The 20,808-nt window shown below is 43.9% G+C and overlaps 1 protein-coding gene across 7 annotated transcripts in view; it reads right to left on the reverse strand.

Annotated features, from left to right (window-relative positions):
* UNC13B (unc-13 homolog B) overlaps positions 1-20,808 on the reverse strand; it is a 221,948-nt gene that overhangs the window by 101,762 nt on the left and 99,378 nt on the right. For 2 of the 7 annotated variants that reach the window (XM_075740239.1, XM_075740237.1), the window contains exon 1: positions 11-2,608. The exons of 3 other annotated variants lie outside the window; for them this stretch is intronic. In XM_075740239.1, coding sequence (XP_075596354.1) covers positions 11-2,465 — 2,455 coding nt within the window. In that variant the 5' untranslated portion in view covers positions 2,466-2,608. Of the gene's footprint in view, positions 1-10; positions 2,610-20,808 lie in introns of those variants that run through there. 2 more of the 7 variants (XM_075740238.1, XM_075740236.1) reach the window with 1 other exon arrangement.

Consider the following 20,808-nt stretch of genomic DNA (forward strand, 5'->3'; position numbering starts at 1 on the left):
TTTAATTTACCTGAATTTGTCTCCTCAGCAGAAATCCAGTTTCCTTCCTGTGCTAATTCTTTTAAGAGCCTCCTACGCATTTGTCTCTTTTCCCTCAGCACATTTTTGAAATTGTTGATGCACTTGTTCAGGTAGATGGTCTCTGCGCACACCTTGTCAAGGCTCATGGGTCTGCACTCCTTTGCTTGTTCAGGCAGAGAGTTCACATCTCCTCCAGGCTCCTCAGGAGGTGAGCACTGCCCAGCAGGGATTTCACAGTCAGATGATGGCATCAAACTGGAAAGAGGAGGCTCATGTGGAACAGAGGAAAGACTGGAAGGGACAAACTGCACCTGAGCGGATGCTTCACTGGTGACAGTTGTGTTTGCCTGGCTCTCGGAGGACTGACTAGGAGGGGTTTCTGCAAAGTTGTCAGAGCTGCCACACATACCTGAGCTGGTCAGCATAAGTGTATTGTCATCATCCATCTGTAAACCACTATCATTTTCCAAAAGGATTTCAGAATCACTTGTATCCAGTTTGTGAAAAACCACCTGCAGAGCAGACTTGAAGTGATTAATAGCTTTTCCAAGCTTATTAGTGTAAAACTTCATGTCAACAAGATCAATGTTATCCCGGGAATGGTCAAGGAAATACTGGGAATTTTCCAGAACATCCCTAAAGACCTGATCAGTTGGATCTTGATCATTCAGGTCCATTTGGATCATATCTTTCAAGCTGTCACTACTATCAGCCATGTCATCCGTTGTATGATCATAGCTAATGGTTGTCACCCCACTAGAAACATCTTCTCTTTGAATATCAACTTTCTCCACACTGGTAAATTTGCATGGGGTATCACAGTCTATTTCAATTTCTTCTGCAGTTATCCCCTCATCTTTATCTAGAAGGGAAGAACAATTCTCAGTGATGCTTTCAGTGTGAAGCCTGTGCTCACTACCATTGCTTGAAGCACACATCCGGCTTGCATGGCCCAAAGATTCAGATGAGCAGCAGTAATTTCCATCACTCGATTTGGCAAAATTGGTCACCTGAGGATTTTGTAGAGGTTTATGAAGAGCCTGGTGAATGTCATTGTCATCTGAAGGCTTATCACTGCAGCTTACTGTTTGTGCTTCCTTCCCAGTTTCAGGTATCAGGTTGCTTTTCTTAGTCAAGGTTGACTTCTGCACAGAATCAAGTCTCTCCCCTAGGCACTGTGTTTTCCTGCTCGTGCCTTTATACTTAACCTGGCACGAGTCTGTTTGAAGGTGCCCAGCTGCATCAGTTCTCTGAGCTGCATCAGGATTCACTGAGTTGCAATGATTTTTCTTGAAGCCAGACTGAGAAGAGACCGAATCTGTCCTGCGGCCCCTCTGGCCATTCTGCCACTTTTGGTCTTCACTGGTAGCAATCCAGACCCCTGAGCTTTGCAGAAGGATAGATTTCTGTAAAATAAAGTCTCTCTGTTCACAATTGACAAGTTTCACAACTGCTGGTCTTGGCATTAATGGTTTGCCTGTACCAATATCTGATCTATACGCATCTTTTATATACTTACTGCACTGGATACCATTGAAACAGTGATATTCAGACAATAAGCTGCAGACAAGCTCAACTGTGTTTTCACCCTCTTCTTCTGGGATGCCATAAAAATATAATACTGGTTCTTCCTTGTGTACCTCCTTACTTCGCTCTCGAGCATGTGTACCCTGGGTTTTGCCAGTGGAACCACCTTGCAGGCCTTCTATCTCACTCAAGACCGTATCCACGCAGGTGGAGACTTCATCCACAGAGCCTTTTATCAAGTTGAGGTGCTGACGGAGCTCTGCAATCTCTGTCTGGATGCGACTTATTCCCTGGAGCTCTTTAACAATGTAATCAACCACATCAGCTGAACGATCTCTTGATTGCCTTCTACGACTCTTGTATGCAGTGGGTTTTTCCTGGGGAAAGCACCCTTGCCTTTCAGCTACCTCCCTCCAGCTCATGGTAATGCTCAGGGAAGAAAGGTCCTGCCCCTCAGACACTCTGCCCTTTCTTTCAGAAGAGGTCTGCATTGTACCATCAGAAGAATTTCCTTGCAAATCCTTCTTGTTCTGTTGAATTGAGCATGGTATTTTTACATAGCCATCCCAGTTCAGTTCCACCTCACCAACACACACTTCGCTCACTCCTTTGGAGTCACGTCCTCCATCCTGATGAAAGTCCCCTCCAGCAGTGGAAAATTCAGTGCTCGCAGAGCTCCTCTTTACTCCACAAACAAACATGTCCGTTTCAATCTCCACTGGGGAGAGCTGGCAGTGATGAGCATGGTTTGGATTCTCATCTACCTGGCCTTGAAGAAGCCTCTTCATTTTGTCCCGCCGAAAGAAGTGGAATTTTTGTTTCTGGAATTGCTTCCTGCCCCACAGTTTTACAACAGGTGGTCTGTGAAGCACAATTTCATTTTCTTGCTTTTTCAATCTACTTCTAGCAAACATCATCAGCAGCTGCACCTGTGTTTCTCATAGTGCTACAAGCTGCACAAGCACACACCAATCACTTCCCAATGCACAACTCACATCCAGTTTTTATTCTGTCATGAAGCAGCTACCAAAAGAGGGGAAAAAACACAGTTTGGTTCAGACAGAAATAGCCAAAGTAACTTAAAGCAGCAGAATAAAAACCCCAGCATCCACATAAAAGCAGGCAGAAAGAGAATGTGCTATTTAAAGTATACAGACATTTTCTTGGTATTGGCCACCTCCCCAGATCAGGTCCTTCTTTGTCAAAATAAGTGTTCCTTGCTTCCTCTTCTACCCAACAAAGTAAAAAAAAAAAAAAAAAAAAAAAAAAAAAAAAAAAAAAAAAAAAAGAAAAAAAAAAGAAAAAAAAAAGAAGAGAAATTCTGTGGCCATTCCCTTTTTCTACCAGGTTTGCACATTACTGTAAGCTGAGCTCCTGGCAATGGTGCACTGTGAGATTTAATTTCTCCTCTGAATGCAGAATTCTGACAATTATTAGGGATTCTATCCCTGCACATTTCCTTTCCTTTCAAGTCCACAATCCTCATCCTTTCTTGCTTCAAACCAAAGCAGAAATCAAGTTTAACTTGGCACAGTACCAGCTATCCCACAAGAATTGCACAGCGATGTAAAATGGCAGAAAGACTGAGTGACAGATTTTAAGTGTAAAACCTTTTTGCTATTTTAATATTTTTATTTTAATATTTTGCTATCTAACACTAAAAAAAATAATCCTGAAACCTCAACGCTTACAAGCTCCCAAGCTAACCTGCAGTTAAATATGCCACACTCAGCATATGTACAAACAGGCTGAGCTGACAGCATGAAGATTCTGCACGTCACTTCTATTCCAGCCCTCAAGATTTTGCAGTGGATCACTTTCCCAATTTAAATCTCCTCAGTAAAGAGCAAAACAAAAATAATAACACTATGTTAACTACTTAAAACTTCCATGTGTCTTCACTGCTGTACTTACTAAGCAACATACAATTAGCTTTTCCCTCCAGAGAGTAAGGCAGAGACCCATACAGAGGTTCTCCTAGAACCAAGGTGAATTTGACAGTTCAATTTGGACTTGCTCCTGAAGCACATATTCTTTCTCACATTCTTGTTTGATTTAAGACCTATAGTAACTGCCTTTCATTTTTATGATTACTTAGTTCTAAAACCACATTTTTTTAAGCTCCACAATACACAAACTTAATCATTACATGACACTTTGAGCCTAACAAATTTTTCCAAGTGCATCCAGCTTTGAGCAGGAAGGTTTACTGCCATGTCAAAAGGAACAGAAATAGGGTTTCTAACCTTGGTTTTGGTTCAGCTGTTTTAAGGCTAACGTGTTGCGGTTCATACCAAGATGTTTTTTGCTGCTCCATTTGCACCTTGTTTGAGGTCTGGTAACCTCGGCTCTCTCCTAACGTGGTCTTTGCAACCCTGAAGTCTTCTGCAGGGAGGGTCAGGTGTTGTCCCAGCAGCACCCACTGGAGAATGCTGGACCAAGTGCTGAGCCCAAATATTTCATGCTCTCGTGCCATGCAGAGGACTGAACACTACAATAGGTCTGTTTGCACTGGATGAAGGCCGTGATCTAAGGCCCTACAAACTCACTCCGAGCATTTTCACTGCCCAAGGGCCAGCTCCAGAGCTCACAGAAGCTTTCACCTGGTGCCTCTTTCAGAGACCAAACAACTATTCCCATTTTCAAAGCATTAACTCAAAGTTTTGACACCTGCACTGATGCCAAGCTGCTGCAGTGCAGAAACCCTAACACATCCTCCAGCTCCACCTGACAGCCATTCACACTACCACAACCATTTTGCTCTTAGTGAGCATTTTCATCCTGGAGAATATTTTGTTTTCATTTTTGTTGTTTCACTTTGGGGGCAGGGAAGGAGACAGTGGGTTTTGATCTGGAGGAAGCAGCATTTGCAAATACCAATTTATACTCTAAATACTAATTAATATTCTATAATGGAGGAGGCTGCATCTGTGCTTCAGGTTTAAGCCCCATCATCCAGCATCTTAGCTGAACTTCCATACCACTGGCAATACCTGCCCTTGTGTAGGCTAAACAAATTGCTCTTAGATTGACTGTCACCTTCTTAAAGAAAACATTTTATAGAATTTTCAGACCATTGGTCCATAAAGATCAGGTTTTCTTTTTAATGTCTTTCTTATCTAAATCATCCCTCATGGAACGGGATTGACCTAAGAAATATTTGATCAGGCTCTCTTCTTCCACCACTTACACAGTTTCCCTTTCACTTGAGTGGCTAACTGGTGTTTAACACCAGAAAACTACTTTTGTATCAGTATTAAGAAGCGAACCCTTAGAGAGCAAGCACTTGAATTCAATGGCAGCCAAAAAAAAAAGCTCTACAGTTGTGGCTCCCTACACATGTTGCTTGAGGGTAATAACACACAGAGATGTTAATTTCAAATATTTTCCAGCAGATAGAACCCCAAGTGCTGGGAGGAAAGCCTACACATGCTAGTGCAAGGATTCTCTCAGAAAGCTCAGTGTCCGTCACGCTTCCAAGGCACCAGAGGGGCTTAATGATCATTTTAGTTTAAAAAAAGAAATCAATTCAAGACGGAGTTTGCTCTCATTTCCTTTGTCTGCTGCAACACTCAACAGCAGCAGTTTGTTACACAGAATGCTTTTTCCTGCTGAACATTTTCTTGCAGGACTGCAGCCGTTCCAAAGCAGGCATCTTAGTGCAAACACTGTCATTTTTTATTTATATATATAGTGTTTGTGGTGTGTGCATATGTATGTATGTATGTACATGTATACATAGATACAGAGAAATACTTATTTCATTAGAGATTTAAAAAAAAAAAATAAAAAATCTTGGATTTCATATACCAGCAATACCTTTCCAGCTTGCCCCAAAGGGGACAGAAACTGTTTCCTCCTGGGCTGGGAACAAGGCTAGAGCAGAACAGGAGGATGGCAGCTCTGACCCAGAGGGAAGCCTCTCTACCTCTCCCTACAGTGGGTGGAAGTGAAGCCATGAATGGAAAATGAAATCTCCATTTCCATCAAAGAGCAAAACACCGCCCACTTACAGGAATGCCAAGAGGCAGGTAAGAGAATCACCCTCTTTGCGCCTCTCCCACACTCTCCCTCCCTCCATTCCCCACCTTCTGCCACCCCAGACCTGTGCTCAGGCCTGTAGCTCTGGGTATTCGCCCACTTGATCAGGCAGGCTGGCCCCACGGTGCCTCTGCACCTCCTGTCCTCCTGCACCTGCACCTTCACTCCTCCTCCCCACCCAGGGCTGTCTCTGTGCTCTTGTTCCCATCCACTGCTCCAGACCAGGTGCTCTGCAGTCACTTATCCCCTATAAAGATCCCTTATTCCTCTAATGTCACAAGTGGCAGGGTCATGCTCCTTTGTAGCACAGACAGGCAAAGTGACAATAAAAGTTAATGCAGGTTTAGCCAGGAGGAAAAAAAAAAAATCGAATCTGGATGCAAATCCTTGCAGAAGACTACTTCTCTTCCAGAATCACTCCAGGAGTCACATTAACACATTAACAAGTAATCAAGTCTTTAAAGAAAGAGTATTTGCATTCTGGTATCCTGCCAGCCCTCACTGACTACACAAGCTTTGCCCTGACTGCCTTTTTAACAGGCATTTCTCTCCAGGAGAACTCTGTGCTCAGCTCAGCACAGCTGTCTCTGGGTGTGCGAACTGAAAAGCAGCATGAACACATACCACCATTTCTATGTTCCCCAACTTCCCCAGCATCTTCACTTCTGTGAGCCACTGGACAAGCATGGTTGAAAACAAAGGCAGCTTTGCGGTGCCTTCAGCCCTGCCCCACGCAGCAGTGAGCTGGCTGCAGTCAAATGGAAGAATAGAGGGTGAAAACACAACCTCTGTGTCCTTTATCCTCTACTAAAATAAGGCTGGTTTCTCCTCTTACCAGCTGTCTGGTATTTATCACACTAAGGAAATACTGAGACACGTTTACCCTGTACCATCATGTTAGGAGGTACTGGTACCCCAGGATACATGTAATGTTCAGAGTCACTGGCAAAGAGGTATAAAAAACAATGATCAAAAAACATTTCACAGCAGCCTCTCTGGCTATCGAGTCATGCCACTGACTGAAGTGTTTTAGATTATATTTACAGTATCTTCCACACACAGTGGTATTGCATTACCTGTACTAGCAATTACATTAGGAAAGCAATAGAATGACTGACAAATGGTATTGCTACTTTATAAAGAACCATTTAAACATGAAGAATACCAATAACCAAAATGCAGGACGTTCTGGGGAAAAAAAAGGTTTTGGCATTATGAGAAAAAAATCATGGCTAAGGCTGCCATAGCAACATCGCCCCAGCACTCTGCATGCTAAAACATTGACTCTTCCTGGGAATATTACAGCATTTTTAAGCACATTAATTGCTGAAAGAATCCTAACAACAAGGCTTGACAGAGTTACGAAGGGTTACCGCCAGCCTTGCTGATGTATGACTTCTGGAGGTGAACATGCAATTTTCTAATTAACATGATTAGATTTAATTTTGGGTTGGATCATACCTAAATATGGCATTATTGCTTGCTTCTGAGAATGTGTCTCTTTTCAAACCTTCTCCTGATAATTAACAAAACCTCTAACTTTTGAGTCCTGGCATGAATTATCAGAACAATAAGGTACTGAACTGGGTGAAGAGCAACAGGATCGGAGAACAAAACATTCTCTTGAAAAATGTGTTCACCTCAGGACGTTTCTGCTAAAAGTAAGGTGCAGAAGCGACACACAGCACTTCACGGTGGGTTAAAGAGGAAACACATCCACGCTGTTGAAAAGACAGTAGTTACAGAAGGATGAAAATTCGTTTAAAAACAAAACAATGTGAGCAAAGAAACTATTACACAGTCCCTTGGTAACACTTTCACAGTCCCTTCGCAGCCAAGCCTCAACCTAGGTTCTTGTTCAGGAATTACTGCACAATCTGTGAAACTACATCCCAGCTCTGCTTGTAGAACTCTGAAATTTTTAAGCACTTCCAATGATGTTTTCCAGGTTTCATCCATATCTACAGATTTGTTTCAATAAAGCTGAGCAAAAAACTGCGTCAGAACACTTCAATGCTGACATCAATGAAATCAGCCTTCCTGCCTGCTGTATTTTAGAAAAAACACACTTAAAAACCTTTCCAAAGCAGTTTGGCAGATGTGACAAAAGGTCAGGTTTGGCCACTCAGTCACCCTCATGGTGGAAAACCGATCCCGGGAACACTGCATATTGGCTGAATGAATTACACAGTTCTGCACCTCCCACATCACAGTTATTTCTTACCTTTTACACAAAAACATTCAAATGAGGCAAAAAACACCTCTGAACAATATTTTGCTGTAACAGCAAGTTATCAGTGTAGCTACAAAGTGAAGGAACAATAAAAATCACTAAGAATGATGACAAAACAGCCACTAAAGTGTTGCAAGTGCATTTACGGGTATAAAAAAAAAAATGTTACCAAACAGCATGAAATTTAATTAATGTAATTAAAGTGTATCATTATGTAGTACAGCAAGGAGATAGTACACCCTGCCTTAACTCCTTAATACCACCTACAAACATAGGGGACACCACAGAAGTTGCTTAGTGTCTCTCACCTTCCAGTAAAATGTGACTAATGTCGGTCATCCACCTGGCATCGCTTCTGTGAGCACAGATGGAGACGGATTGAGATGTTCAGGCCTTTAAGTTCAGCTGTCTTGGGAGCCCCCAGCGAGCAACTCAGCACCAGGCAGCCCCATCATTCTTCAAGACATGCTCATTCCCTCTGCAGCCACATCTTTTTATCACAGCTTTTTCTGCAAGCTAAAAGCAGCAGTGGCTGGCACAGCGATGCACCAGTTGCAGTAACAAATAAGGTCTGTCATTACCTGGTGGCTGAGAAAAGGTGACATCCAGAGACAGAAATAGGGGTTGTCCCCAAGTGTGGAGTGAGGCACAGGCTGGAAGCTGCTGACCGCGGAAGCACAAGGCTCATGCTTGGCTGGCAGCAAGCTAAGTCTAAGGCCCCTACCTAGTTTTGAGACTAGTCTGTGCTGAGAAAAAGGCAAAAAAGATAATTGCTAAAAAAACAAATCACAACTGCTTCTGTCGTTTTTATGTAAAGTTACTTCACTCCTCGGCAGCAAATACAAAACCTGAGCAGCAGCTAACAACGGTTTAAGAGCAAAATGAGAAGCAATTAAGTTCAGCAGCCCCCTTATTTCCAGAGCATGAGGGTTTTGTACACAGCTCAATCAATCAGTAAATGGTTTACCCATGTCAACCTAAAGCACTAGCTATTCCTTAAAGTACATTTTTCCAAATCAGCATCCTAAGGACCAAGTATTATATTGAACAGATGAGCCAGGAACAAGAACCAACTTTTTCTTTAAAGAAAACAGCACTAAGAACTGAAGCACAAGCACTGCAGCCAGCTGACAAGTTAGCTGGCATTGGGATCAGGGCTGTAGAAATGTCTGCTAGGCTTTGGGGAAAGATTTCTGACTATTCAGCTACCTCTGACTGAGGGCAGACAGACAGCACTGCCAGTACAAACCCAGTACTTCTGCTTTAAATAAGGTTTGTGTGCCCCATTATGAAAGTGCTGAAGGATGCTAAGAACTCTGCCTTGACTAACAGAAACAGAACATATCGTACCTTTCCTCTACTTGTAATCCAATTTACAACCCAGTGCTGAAGCAATAGAGTGAACTCTTCAAGTGCTGCATTTCTGAGCAGAACTCACCCCTGAAAATTTTCTCAAAACTCTGATTACTCACTGAGGAGGTCTGGAGCTGGTTTTCCAGGTAACGGTACCTGAGCTTACAGGGACACTCAGGTAGGGGAGGGACAGGCAGCACTCACCAACCCAGGGTGATGAACTAGGAGATCCAACTTTTGTTGTCAGGGCAGTGCTAGAACAGCTGTGCTACGTGAACTCGCTGTTTCTGACCTGTCCTGCACTCCTTCGGAGCACACATTCGGCAGTGTTCAGCCAGGCTGGGTGAAAGTAATGTAGGCAGCTGATGGAATAATTAGGGTTTTCCAGCTCATGTTGCTAAACTGCAGCACTCAGCAACTGAAATCCTCCTGGGCTAAAACTGCAGCTTTGTTTCTATAAGCTTTCTCATTTTCATCTTGAGGACAGAAGACCTTAGCACTCCATATTAAGTCTTGATGTTTATCCCCCAAAGGCTCGCTCCATTAGCAAAAGAAAGCTGCCCGTATAAAAGGAATGCAAACTGAAAAGATATATGAAACAGTCACACCATCTGCTCTGATTCACAAGCTTGTACAGCATCCTCATCGCTCCTGCATGCCAGTCATTTCATCTCATCAGCTCACAAGCTTTTCTCAGCACAGGAAATCAGGCCAATGACAAATACTCTGGGTTAAAAGCATGCCTGTTTTAAGTGACATTTAAGGACGAATCAAACCCGTAATTTAATTACTCTCATGCTATTTGCTTTTCAAGTGATCAAATTTAACTTATCCCCAAATCCCTTTCTCTTTAACTCTTCTTCACATAGTGATTTTGATGTCAAATTCCAGCTGAGAAACAAACCCTCCTAACAGAAAAGAATAAGAAGTAAACAGATACAACCTCAATTATACCAGCAATAAGACATCTACAATTAGTGTCTAACAGCTGAACACAAAAACTAAGAAATAGAGCATACAAATGAACATACTAAGAGTAAATTGTTTTTACAATGCACGTGTTTAAATCCAGACAGCTTCCAATGGAGCTATTGTATTGCTAAAGTAAACACACACACACATACAGCCCACTCTAAAAATCAAGAACAATTCTCCTTGGTTACTGCAGTTTACACCCAGCTACTTCATTTGTTCCAATCATTCACTTACCTTGCTGCTTCAAAATAAAATAAAAGGTTAAAATCTAAAGGAAAGGTATAGAATTAATAGGAAACTACAGAATACAATAGCTTGTTCTCATAGAAAAGACAAGTCCTGAAGGATTCCTAATCTTGTTAAAGGTTCACCAGACAATGAACTTTCTCTACGGAGATTATCAACATAATGTTGCTGTCCCATCTCAGGTATTAGGGAAAGCAATGTTAAAGGCACCGAGAGTATCCCGTTCCACGGCAGCACTAGGGTAAGAAATCACGTAAAGTTGAAGGCATGTTTTGAAGGGGAGAAAAATGCAAACAGCTACTAAAAATGCAAAAAAAGAAAAAAAAAATCAGCAGAAGCCAATTAATGTAAAAGCCAAAAATGCAGAAATGTTGTCAGCTTCCAGGAGCATCCCTCAACAGAAATTCTTTAGTTCACTGCCACAGTGCATCTTTTCCCTGTCTCAGGCAGTACTAAGTACAGTTAAAACTTCATCCTTCTCTTCAGTTGTGACTCAACAGAAAATATTGTACTTCAGAGGCAGAGAGAAAGCTGTGCAGCTATTGCTACTTTACTCCTCCTCGTCAGCTGCTTACTGCCTAGCTCCTCACAAACGCAGCCTCCCCTCTTCCCTCGCGCACCAACACTCCTCTCCTCGAAATGATTCTCCACTTTATTATCCATTCAGAAGGAAATACGAACCGATGGAGCCAATCTGACTAAAGACAAAACGCACTCCTTCGGCATTACGAGAGCAGGCAGTACAGCGCAGTGAGCCGATCTGTGCTGGAAAAGCGCTCTGCCTGATTCCTGGCATCCTGCAGGACTGCAGAGCAGGGGAACCGGGGAAAAAAGCTCGGGACAACATAATTAACCAGCTCCAAGAAGATTCCTCGCCCAACTCAGATACAGACATTTATTTTTATACCTCGTGTTCACCCCCAGACTAACCCGCAAGATTCAGCGATGCCCTCGTTGAAAAGAATCATATCCAGTTTCCAAGGAAGACTAGTACCAGTTCTGCTACGAGTGTGGGGGATTGAACACCCGTTGATCTCGCTTTTCCCAAAAATAAAAGTCACATTGTTACATAAAAGAATGACTGCAGAAGTGTTGTGCACAGAATCAGATCCACTCACGTTGTACTGACACTTCTTTCCTGGGAGCGAGCAGCAGCAGGCACTCATCCTGCAAGAAGTGCCTGAAGTCAGGCACCATTTTTTTGCCCCACAAGCTGCCCCAAGGGCATCCAATGCATTGCTGCTAAGAAAATCTTCCTGGCTGGTTGGTCCACGTTCTCATCCTCCTTTTCACAGATGCTCCCTTCATCCTGTCCCCCTTCTTCATGCACCCAAAACAAGCACCCACCTCCTTCCCAAATGCTGGTTCTCTGCCTCTAGCACCAAAGGCACTGTATAGGAGCTGTGCACATTTCCTGGTTTTGCTCAGGGACAACTCATTGCATCTTTCAAAACAAAATCTTTTTGCAATGTGGGGTGGAATTTTAAGAGAGACCTATATGACCTAGCTGTGGAAATGCCACTACCCTCCCATCTGCTCAAATAACTCCTACCTCCTTGTCAGCCAGCCTTGCTCTGAATGATACTTCTCCCCCAATCTCTTACCTACACCAATATCAACTTTTATTCACCACTTCTTCCACAAGCATCACTGTGCTCCCAGCCCTGTCCTTGCTGCATGGGATATTCTCCTGGCACCTTCCACCCTCTCATCCCACACCTCCACCCCAGCACCTTGCTGAAGAGTTGGCTGACAACAGCCAGGCTGGTGTCCCCATCAGCTCATTTGTTTGATGGACACAAGTTTTGCATACAGATAGACTAATGCCATGGTTCACAATACTCTGACTCAGCAAAACCACTGGTGAACAGCCCACACACACCCTTTCCATGTGCTGCCACAGCACTGCCCCTTGGAGCCAGGCACAGAAATCAGGCCACCGACCTCCTTTCAGACCCCCTGTAAGGCTGGCATTCCTCTGTGCTCACTCATATCCTCCATCCCCCAGAAAACTCTTCCTCTTTTTGCTCTTTCCCTTGCTGCAGGGGCAGGGACCATAGGTCAGATTTTCAGAAGTGCTTTAGCTTTAAATGATTTTAAGAGTCTGACCCTGAGTTTCTCATTATATGTTTGCACCCTGCCAGGGGAACAGGGCTCCTACCCACCTGAGGGCACCGAGTTCCACTGCAATAGAAATGATTGTTACTAAACACACCATAATAGCACTTGAGGTCAGCGCCGAAGCTCCATATCAAATTCATCCACATAAGGATGAAGACTGCCCAACCAAGAAAATAAAAAATGCAATCCAGGATTTGTGCGTCACTTAGTATCTTCAAAGGTCTGCATATGAATAGGACAAAAGAGATCTTGCCAGGGGTCTCTTTCACAGCAATAGTTTAAAAAAAAAAAAAAAAAGCAGCATCTGTCAGACAACACTTTCTTATTCACATGAACTCTCTGTAGCACCTGAAGCATCCATTAGACAGCCTCTCAGGTGTTTACATGCCTTATTTTTTTCCAAAGATCCTACTACGAGTGGAGCCAACATCATCTTGCCATGGCTGCCTCTGTCCTTCACATCTCATTCTTCCTTGGTCTTTGCCCATCCCTGCAGCCATCAACACCAGACATTAGCACATCCAAATCAAAAATGCAGTGGGGCCAAACACAATCCTCCTGCCGCAGCTCTTGAGACCCAAAGAGCCTGTGCAGATTTCCAAGCACTGCCACATAAAATCCCAATACTCCCATAGCTGCCTTGTAAGAACAGGAGCAGAAAAAAACATGTGTGGTGAGTTGACCCTGTCTGGAGGCCAGGTGCCCACCAAAGCTGCTCCATCACTCCCCCTCCTCAACTGGACAGGGGAGAGAAAATATGATGAGAAGCTTGTGGGTTGAAATAAGGACACCTGTACCATCACGGGCAAAACAGATTCAACTTAGGAAAAAAAAAAAAAAATTAATTTATTACTGAGCAAATCAGAGTAGAGCAATGAGAACTAAAACAATATCAGAACACCTCTCCCCACCCCTCCCTTCTTCCCGGGCTCAACGTCACTCCCGATTTCTCTCCCTCCTCCCCCACAGCAGCACAGGGGGACGGGGAATGGGGGTTGTGGTCTGTTCATCACACGTTGTCTCTGCTGCTCCTTCCTCCTCAGGGGGAGGACTCCTCACACTCTGCCCCTGCTCCAGCGTGGGGTCCCTCTCACAGGAGACAGTCCTCCACCAACTTCTCCAATGTGAGTCCTTCCCACGGGCTGCAGTTCTTCATGAGCTGCTCTAGCGTGGGTCTCTTCCATGGGGTCACAAGTCCTGTCAGCAAACCTGCTCCAGCGTAGGCTCCTCTCTGCACGGGGCCACAGGTCCTGCCAGGAGCCTGCTCCCGTGCAGGGTTCCCACCCGGTCACAGCCTCCTGTGGGCATCCACCTGCTCTGATGTGGGGTCCTCCATGGGCTGCAGGTGGAATCTCTGCTCCACCATCATCCTCCATGGGCTGCAGGCGGACAGCCTGCCTCACCATGGTCTTTTCCATGGGCTGCAGGGGAATCTCTGCTCCAGCACCTGGAGCACCTCCTGCCCCTCCTTCTGCACTGACCTGGGGGTCTACAGAGTTTCTCACATTTTCTCACTCCTCCCTCTGGCTGCAAAAGCTGCTGCTCCTTTTTTTTCCCCTTCTTAAGTATGTTATCCCAGAGGCGCTACCACCGTCGCTGATGGGCTTGGCCTTGGCCAGCGGTGGGTCCATCTTGGAGCCATCTGGCATTGGCTCTGTCGGACACAGGGGAAGCTTCTAGCAGCTTCTTGCAGAAGCCACCCCTGTAACCCTCCCACTACCAAAACCTGGCCATGCAAACCCAAAACAACATGGAAAAAGGGAGCAAGTCTCATTAGACAAAGAGACAGGAGACATCGCTAATGGAGGTCATGAGCAATGAAGGGCTGGAAAATGTCACAGCTCTCACCTCAGCTCACAAGGAGCTGGAGAGGAAAATGTGGTTACGAAAAGACAAAAACACAGGTGCCCTTAGAAGCAGAGAAAATTGCACCTTTCAAATATTTAAAACCCCTTACGTAATGCACAGGAGATTGAGACAGGCTCTGCTTTTTCAGGGATGCTTTGTTTACTGAAATAAAGAAGATAATTCAGAATTGGGAAAAATAGGCACAACTTGCATTTAAAAAAAGCCAGTGAGAGTGTGCTTTACCTTAAGGCTTAGAACACTGAGTTATTTGCCTTCTACTAGAGAAATAAACTTCCACTTAAAAATTTAAATATTTCTTACTGTGATTTTTTTAATTCACCAACAGATTTTAATTTTAGGTTGAGCCAGCAGGGAATTATTAAAATTGATAAAGCCAGGCTCAGCTATATAGGCCAAATGCTTTGATGTCTGCGAGGTATACATTACCCTTTCTTCTTTTTTAATCCTCATTATCTATTTCATTCCAACTTCCTGCGAAGTACTGAATTACTTACAAAATTGTAAAAGCAAGCAATTCCTTCACGAGCACGAGTGGATTAACCAAAGAAAAATGAGCATGCTTCGAGCACAGGTTCTGCTCCTCCCTTTGCCACACTCACACCCCTTCTCCTTGCAGGAAGACAAGCAAGAACACTTCTAGTGTCCTGACTCTTGGGGAAGTACAAAATTGGGTTGCTAAGTAAATTAGAGGATAAGCATGTTACATAGAGAGATGAAACAAAGGGACAAGAGGGAAAAAAGTCAAGAGGGAAAAGTCAACGGACAAAGCTTGTCTGGAACAGCAGGGATAAATTCTGTCCAACTCGCACTCAGGTTTAATTCATCTCTCAAACACCCTCAGACGTTTCTGACCCAAGAGTTCTCTAAAACAATTTTTTTATTTGTTTCACTGGAAGAAAAATAAGAACCATCTGTCCCAAATGAAACTGCCTCCTGCATCACCCTAAAGACAGAGTTGTCCGTAAGAAATTTTGAATTCAGTGCTGCATGAGACCTTAGAAGTTCAAATACACAGTGTAAAGTTTATCAATTGATTCAGCAGTAAAAACATGCTATTTATTATCTTCTTCAAAGCCACAAGAAGATCAAATCAATCAGCAGTCTAAAGACGAAGTGTTAATGAAAAAGCAGTGACCTCCTGCTGTTTGACAGCTGTCCTCAATGAATACCACACTTTGAGGAGCTGTGCATCACCACAACCTAAGCAGTGCTGCTGAGACAGAAGCCTGGAAGAGAGGAGATTGTGTATTCCAAGGCATTTAAAACTACCCTGTCAATGCCATTTCTGTCACTACAATAGCTCCAGAATACACTTATGAAACATATACTTAAGATGTTGTCTTCAGATAAAAGAACAGGTTTCTTTAAACAAGGTATCACTCAAAGCACTGATTCTTTCTTCTCCCCTTAGGAAAGCGTAAAGCAAGGTGTAAGGGCCACCTCCAAGCTGGGAAGGAAACAAAGGCACATGTGCCTCCTACAGCACCCCAAGCAGCTTGGAAACTGTTCATGGATACAGTGGCCTTGAAGCACTTGAAGAAAAGGAAGGAGACAATCTTTCTCAAAAGTTCTCCCTCCTGAAAGAGGGAGGTTTTGCCTCCCATAAAAGTTGGATTACTTGGTTTATAGAGAGACAACAAGAATAGCACTGTCATGTTGAAAAAACTGCTAAAGATCAGAGGTATTGGGACTGTTTACCTTCCAAAGACAGGCAACATAAGTTCATTTGTTGTGAATAGGTGAGACCAAACCACTGACTGACCTGTCTTCATAAGACAGATGTTTACACTCCACGTGTGAATATTATTGGACTGTAAGATTGTCTGCTGAACCCCAAGACATGACTATTTCTAAACTAATAGAAGGAAAGACTTTCATGTAGCCAGGGGATAAAGGATATTTCCAAGGCCAAGAATGTAGTAAGATTCAAGGAGTGAGATTTTTATAAGGTTAATGAAAATATGAGTTAACATAGCAGTAATGTTTTTGCAGAGCTATGAATCTACATGTCACAGTTTAGGCCAATCTTTATCAGGCATGGATTGATCAGAGACATTAGAATTACCTGCAATGAGTCCTCCCATCTCCTTCCCTCTGAGGCTGCTGCTGCTGCCACACCAGTCAAAAACTGCTCCTGGGGCTAGAACTAATCTAGTCTGACATGGGAATTTTTAAGGTGCAAAATCCTTAAGGGAGTGTTGGTCATAAAGTTAGAAAAGCTCAGATTACAATCATCCTCCATTTTATTTGTTTATAGTCAGCATCACTCACAGTGACAAAGCCTTTCCTAAGAGATATGAGGGAGCCCTTGAAATGCACAGGATAAACCTGCTTGCCCCAGTGGATGTTTGCACTCTTAACTTTTGGGATAAAAATCCAAATACTATCAGGTCTGCAACCCAGTGCTTCACAGAAGAAGCTATTTTATTCCTCATCCAGTAAGTTCCAGACACTCTGGGGCACAAACATGCCTTACCTCCCAGACACCACACTCCTTTCAGAAGCCGTTGCCGAGACAGTACCAACCTCACTCGTCACAGACTGCAGCAGCCTTCAAAAATCAGACTTTAAAAGCAAAGCTGTCTCAGGTGACAGGCTCTGGGGTAGCATGTTGTCTCCTTGTGCCCCAGCAATTACAGGCAAAAAAACTTCCTTAAATGTGCTCCTGCAAACAACTGAATGTCCCCAGACCTCTCGTCCTGGGTTTTGGCTGCCCATCTGACAGTGTGGAAGCCTTTCTCTAGCTGAAATGCCCTTCTCCATTTTAATCAAAAAGTACAAGTAGAAGATAGACTTTTAGGAAACCTATGCTGCCCTCTGCAACTCATCTAACTCAAAAATTTTACCAGCTGGGTGCAGTGCCCCCTTTCCAGAAACAGCTGCTATACTGGGTTTTCAACTAGAGGCAGCTTGAATACCTTAGATCAGCAGACAGCGAGGAAACACTTACAGCAGAGAAAACTCTCCCTCTGCTGCTTCCTCCTTCAAATTACATCTCTCTCCCTACTAATGACATCCAAAACATAAGGTCTTGATATTTCATGAAATTGGAAAATTACAATCAATGTCTTAATTGCACATCTAATTAAATAATCAGCATCACTAAAATGCAAAGGCATCTGAGCACAGATATATGCTGTGGGTGGAAAAACCTGAAATAACAGTCTCAGAGCTGTAATTGCTTTTTTGATCAAGAAACCTGGGAAGGAAAAGTTGCAGATGCTGTGATATGTAGACCTCAGGTAGACATAACAGCCTTCAAACATGAACTACTTAAGGCAAGCACAAGGGAAGTAAACTATTCGGCATTTCTAAATACAGATAAAGAAATAACAGGCTTATCTTGCAGCAGTGGAAAGCTAGGTTAGGCGTCTGGAAAAGCTTTTAATCATAAGTGAGCATGGATTGTCTAGGGAAGCTACAAAATCTCTATCCCAGTAGGTTTTAACAAAGAGTGTATAGGCAATTTTCAGGGATGTTTTTGAGGAAGACAGATGGTCTAGTTAATCTCTTTACATATTGCCCAGGTCTCGGTTTTATTGCTCCTTACCTGTATCATTCAGTATCCATCTCAGGTAGGAAACTACATGGTAACGCATAGACTTGCTAACAGGCATGAAGGCGCGTTACTCCCCATGGATTGTCTGCATGACAACCCAGCTGTCCATAACACGAGGGCTTCGGTCAAACACTGTAGAGCACGTTTTCCTACCTGAAAACTGAGCTTGACAGTGAGAACAGGGAAATGGTCTCTGACAAAACCATTTGTACATTCTGCAAAAGGCAGGTCCAACACCTGAGGATTTGGCTACAGGAATTCAGTGCCTTGATCTTACAGGGTAGCACCTAGCATGAACTTAAAGATGATTCCTTGTCCACTTGGAGGTAAACCCCATCCTCACCAAGAAAAGAGGGTGTCCTACTGCTCACTGTACAAGAAACTATTTACTATCGTTTCCTTCATGTTATTCAAAGCATGACCACATGGATTATTCATTGCATCGCAGCCAGGCGCTACCATTACATGCATTTACATCACTGTTACATGGCAGTGGGCTAAGGAGTGTTCTTTGGACTTATCACCATATTACTCAAGTAATTCAAGCATTAATTGATGGTTTTATAGCATACCTGTGAAGTGAAAAAGTCCACATTATAAGTGAAGAATGAGGGCAGAGTAAGGACAAGACCTCCTTTGCTGTTTGGACAACCATCTCAAGATAACAAACCCCTGACTTTTCACAAAACTTAAGTTTGGAACATATTGAACACTATGAAGACCGGCTTCCAACTATTTCACTTACTGCTCTGATGGCTCATTTCCCGAATCTTAAATCATAGAATGGTTTGGGTTGGAAGGGACCTCAAAGATCATCTAGTTCCAACCCCCCTGCCATGGGCAGGGACACCCTCCACTAGACCAGGTTGCCCAAAGCCCCATCCAGCCTGGTCTTGAACACTTCCAGGGATGGGGCATCCACAACCTCTCTGGGCAACCTGTTCTAGTGCCTCACCACTCTAACAGTAAAGAATTTCTTTCTAACATCTAATCTAAATCGACCCTCCTTCAGCTTAAGGCCATTACCCTTTGTACTATTCACTCCATGCCCTTGTAAACAGTCCCTCTCCAGCTTTCCTTCAGGTGCTGGAAGGCTGCTCTAAGGTCTCCCCAGAGCCTTCTTTTCTCCAGGCTGAACAACCCCAACTCTCCCAGCCTGTCCTCATAGGAGAGGTGCTCCAGCCCTCTGATCAGCTTTGTGGCCTCCTCTGGACTGTCTCCAACAGCTCCATGTCTCTCCTGTACTGGGGCCCCCAGAGCTGGATGCAGTACTCCAGGTGGGGTCTCACCAGAGCAGAGTAGAGGGGCAGGATCACCTCCCTCGACCTGCTGGTCACGCTGCTTTTGATGCAGCCCAGGACACAGTTGGCTTTCTGGGCTGCAAGCACACACTGCTGGCTCACGTTGAGCTTCTCATCAATCAATACTCCCAAGTCCTTCTCCTCAGGGCTGCTCTCAATCCATTCTCTGCCCAGCCTGTTGTTGTGCTTGGGATTGCCCCAACCCATGTGCAGGACCTTGAACTTGGCCTTGTTGAACTTCATGGGGTTTGTACAGGCCCACCTCTCACAACTGTCAAGGCATCCTTTCCCCTCCAGCTTGTCGACCATACCACACAGCTTGGTGTTGTTGGCAAACTTGCTTAGGGTGCACTCAGTCTCCACTTGGACATCAAGCCGTTGATCGCAACTCTTTGAGTGCGACCATCCACCCAATTCCTTACTCACCGAATGATCCACCTGTCAAATCCATGTCTCTCCAATTTAGAGGCAAGAGTGTTGTGCAAAACAGTGTCAAATGCTTTGCACAAGTCCAGAATAACCAGAAATCAATTAATGGATCAGACGGAGAAGCAATGGAAAAAATCCTTTCCAAAAGCCACCAGGGCTGGTCCAGCATCATGTAACAATGTGGCAGAGGAGTAACAACTAACAACTTTACAGAACAATGCCCTGCTACCTCTGCTGACAGATTGAGCCCTCTACCAGGACTTTATTCCTTTTTTGCCACACATGAACCAACTTTCAAAAAGCAGGGAAATAATCTTTTTTACTACCCTACCTTCGTCTTTATGACTCCTGGCTTAAATAACATGCTTTTCTCTGTAGGTAGGAATAATTTCACATATTTATATTGCCTGCAGAAGGCAGCAGCTGATTAATGAACCAAAATACGCCATAAATACTTGTTATGAATGACATATATGCCTCTGTCAGTCTCTAAGGACACTGTTAGTGCAGGCACTGAAAAAGAAAAACGGGGCACTGCCACACCGCAGCTCTGACAAAGCTGACTCCAGCAATCACACCCATATTAATAAGCCCAGACACAGTTTTCACACCTCCAGTAAAGGCACTTGACAGGCTCTACAAAATGGGCCTGAATGAACTGGGTCTAGAAACCCAGTCATTCTGCTCCCCTGACTGCGAGAGACAGAGAAGGAAGTTTAATGCAAAAAATGAAAATTACTGGATTCAGAAAGTCTCTGCAAGGAGATCAGAATTGCACTACGAACCAGTCTTTCATTACACAGCTGACCTAAGTCAAGTGATTGAGAGGCCAATTAGCCCCTTTGGCAAGTCTGTGACGGGAGACCCAAGCACAGCTTGACAAAAACACACCCAAATACTGAGCAGGGGTGGCGAGGGGGTCGTTCTGGTAGCTGCTGGCTCTGCTCGGTGCTCTCAGCTCCACCTTCACTCCACCTTCACCAAAACTGGAGAGAAGTGGATGTAAAAACAGGATGAAAAGGATGATTCTAGCAGCTCTACACAGTTGTGTATTAACTAGCTATTACTACTGAGAGCTAAAAATAAAGCAACTTAATTAGGATGAGTAACATGTATCTATGTCACACAAATAT

Source organism: Balearica regulorum, chromosome Z (genome assembly GCF_011004875.1).
Source record: "Balearica regulorum gibbericeps isolate bBalReg1 chromosome Z, bBalReg1.pri, whole genome shotgun sequence".
Classification (NCBI taxonomy): domain Eukaryota; kingdom Metazoa; phylum Chordata; class Aves; order Gruiformes; family Gruidae; genus Balearica; species Balearica regulorum.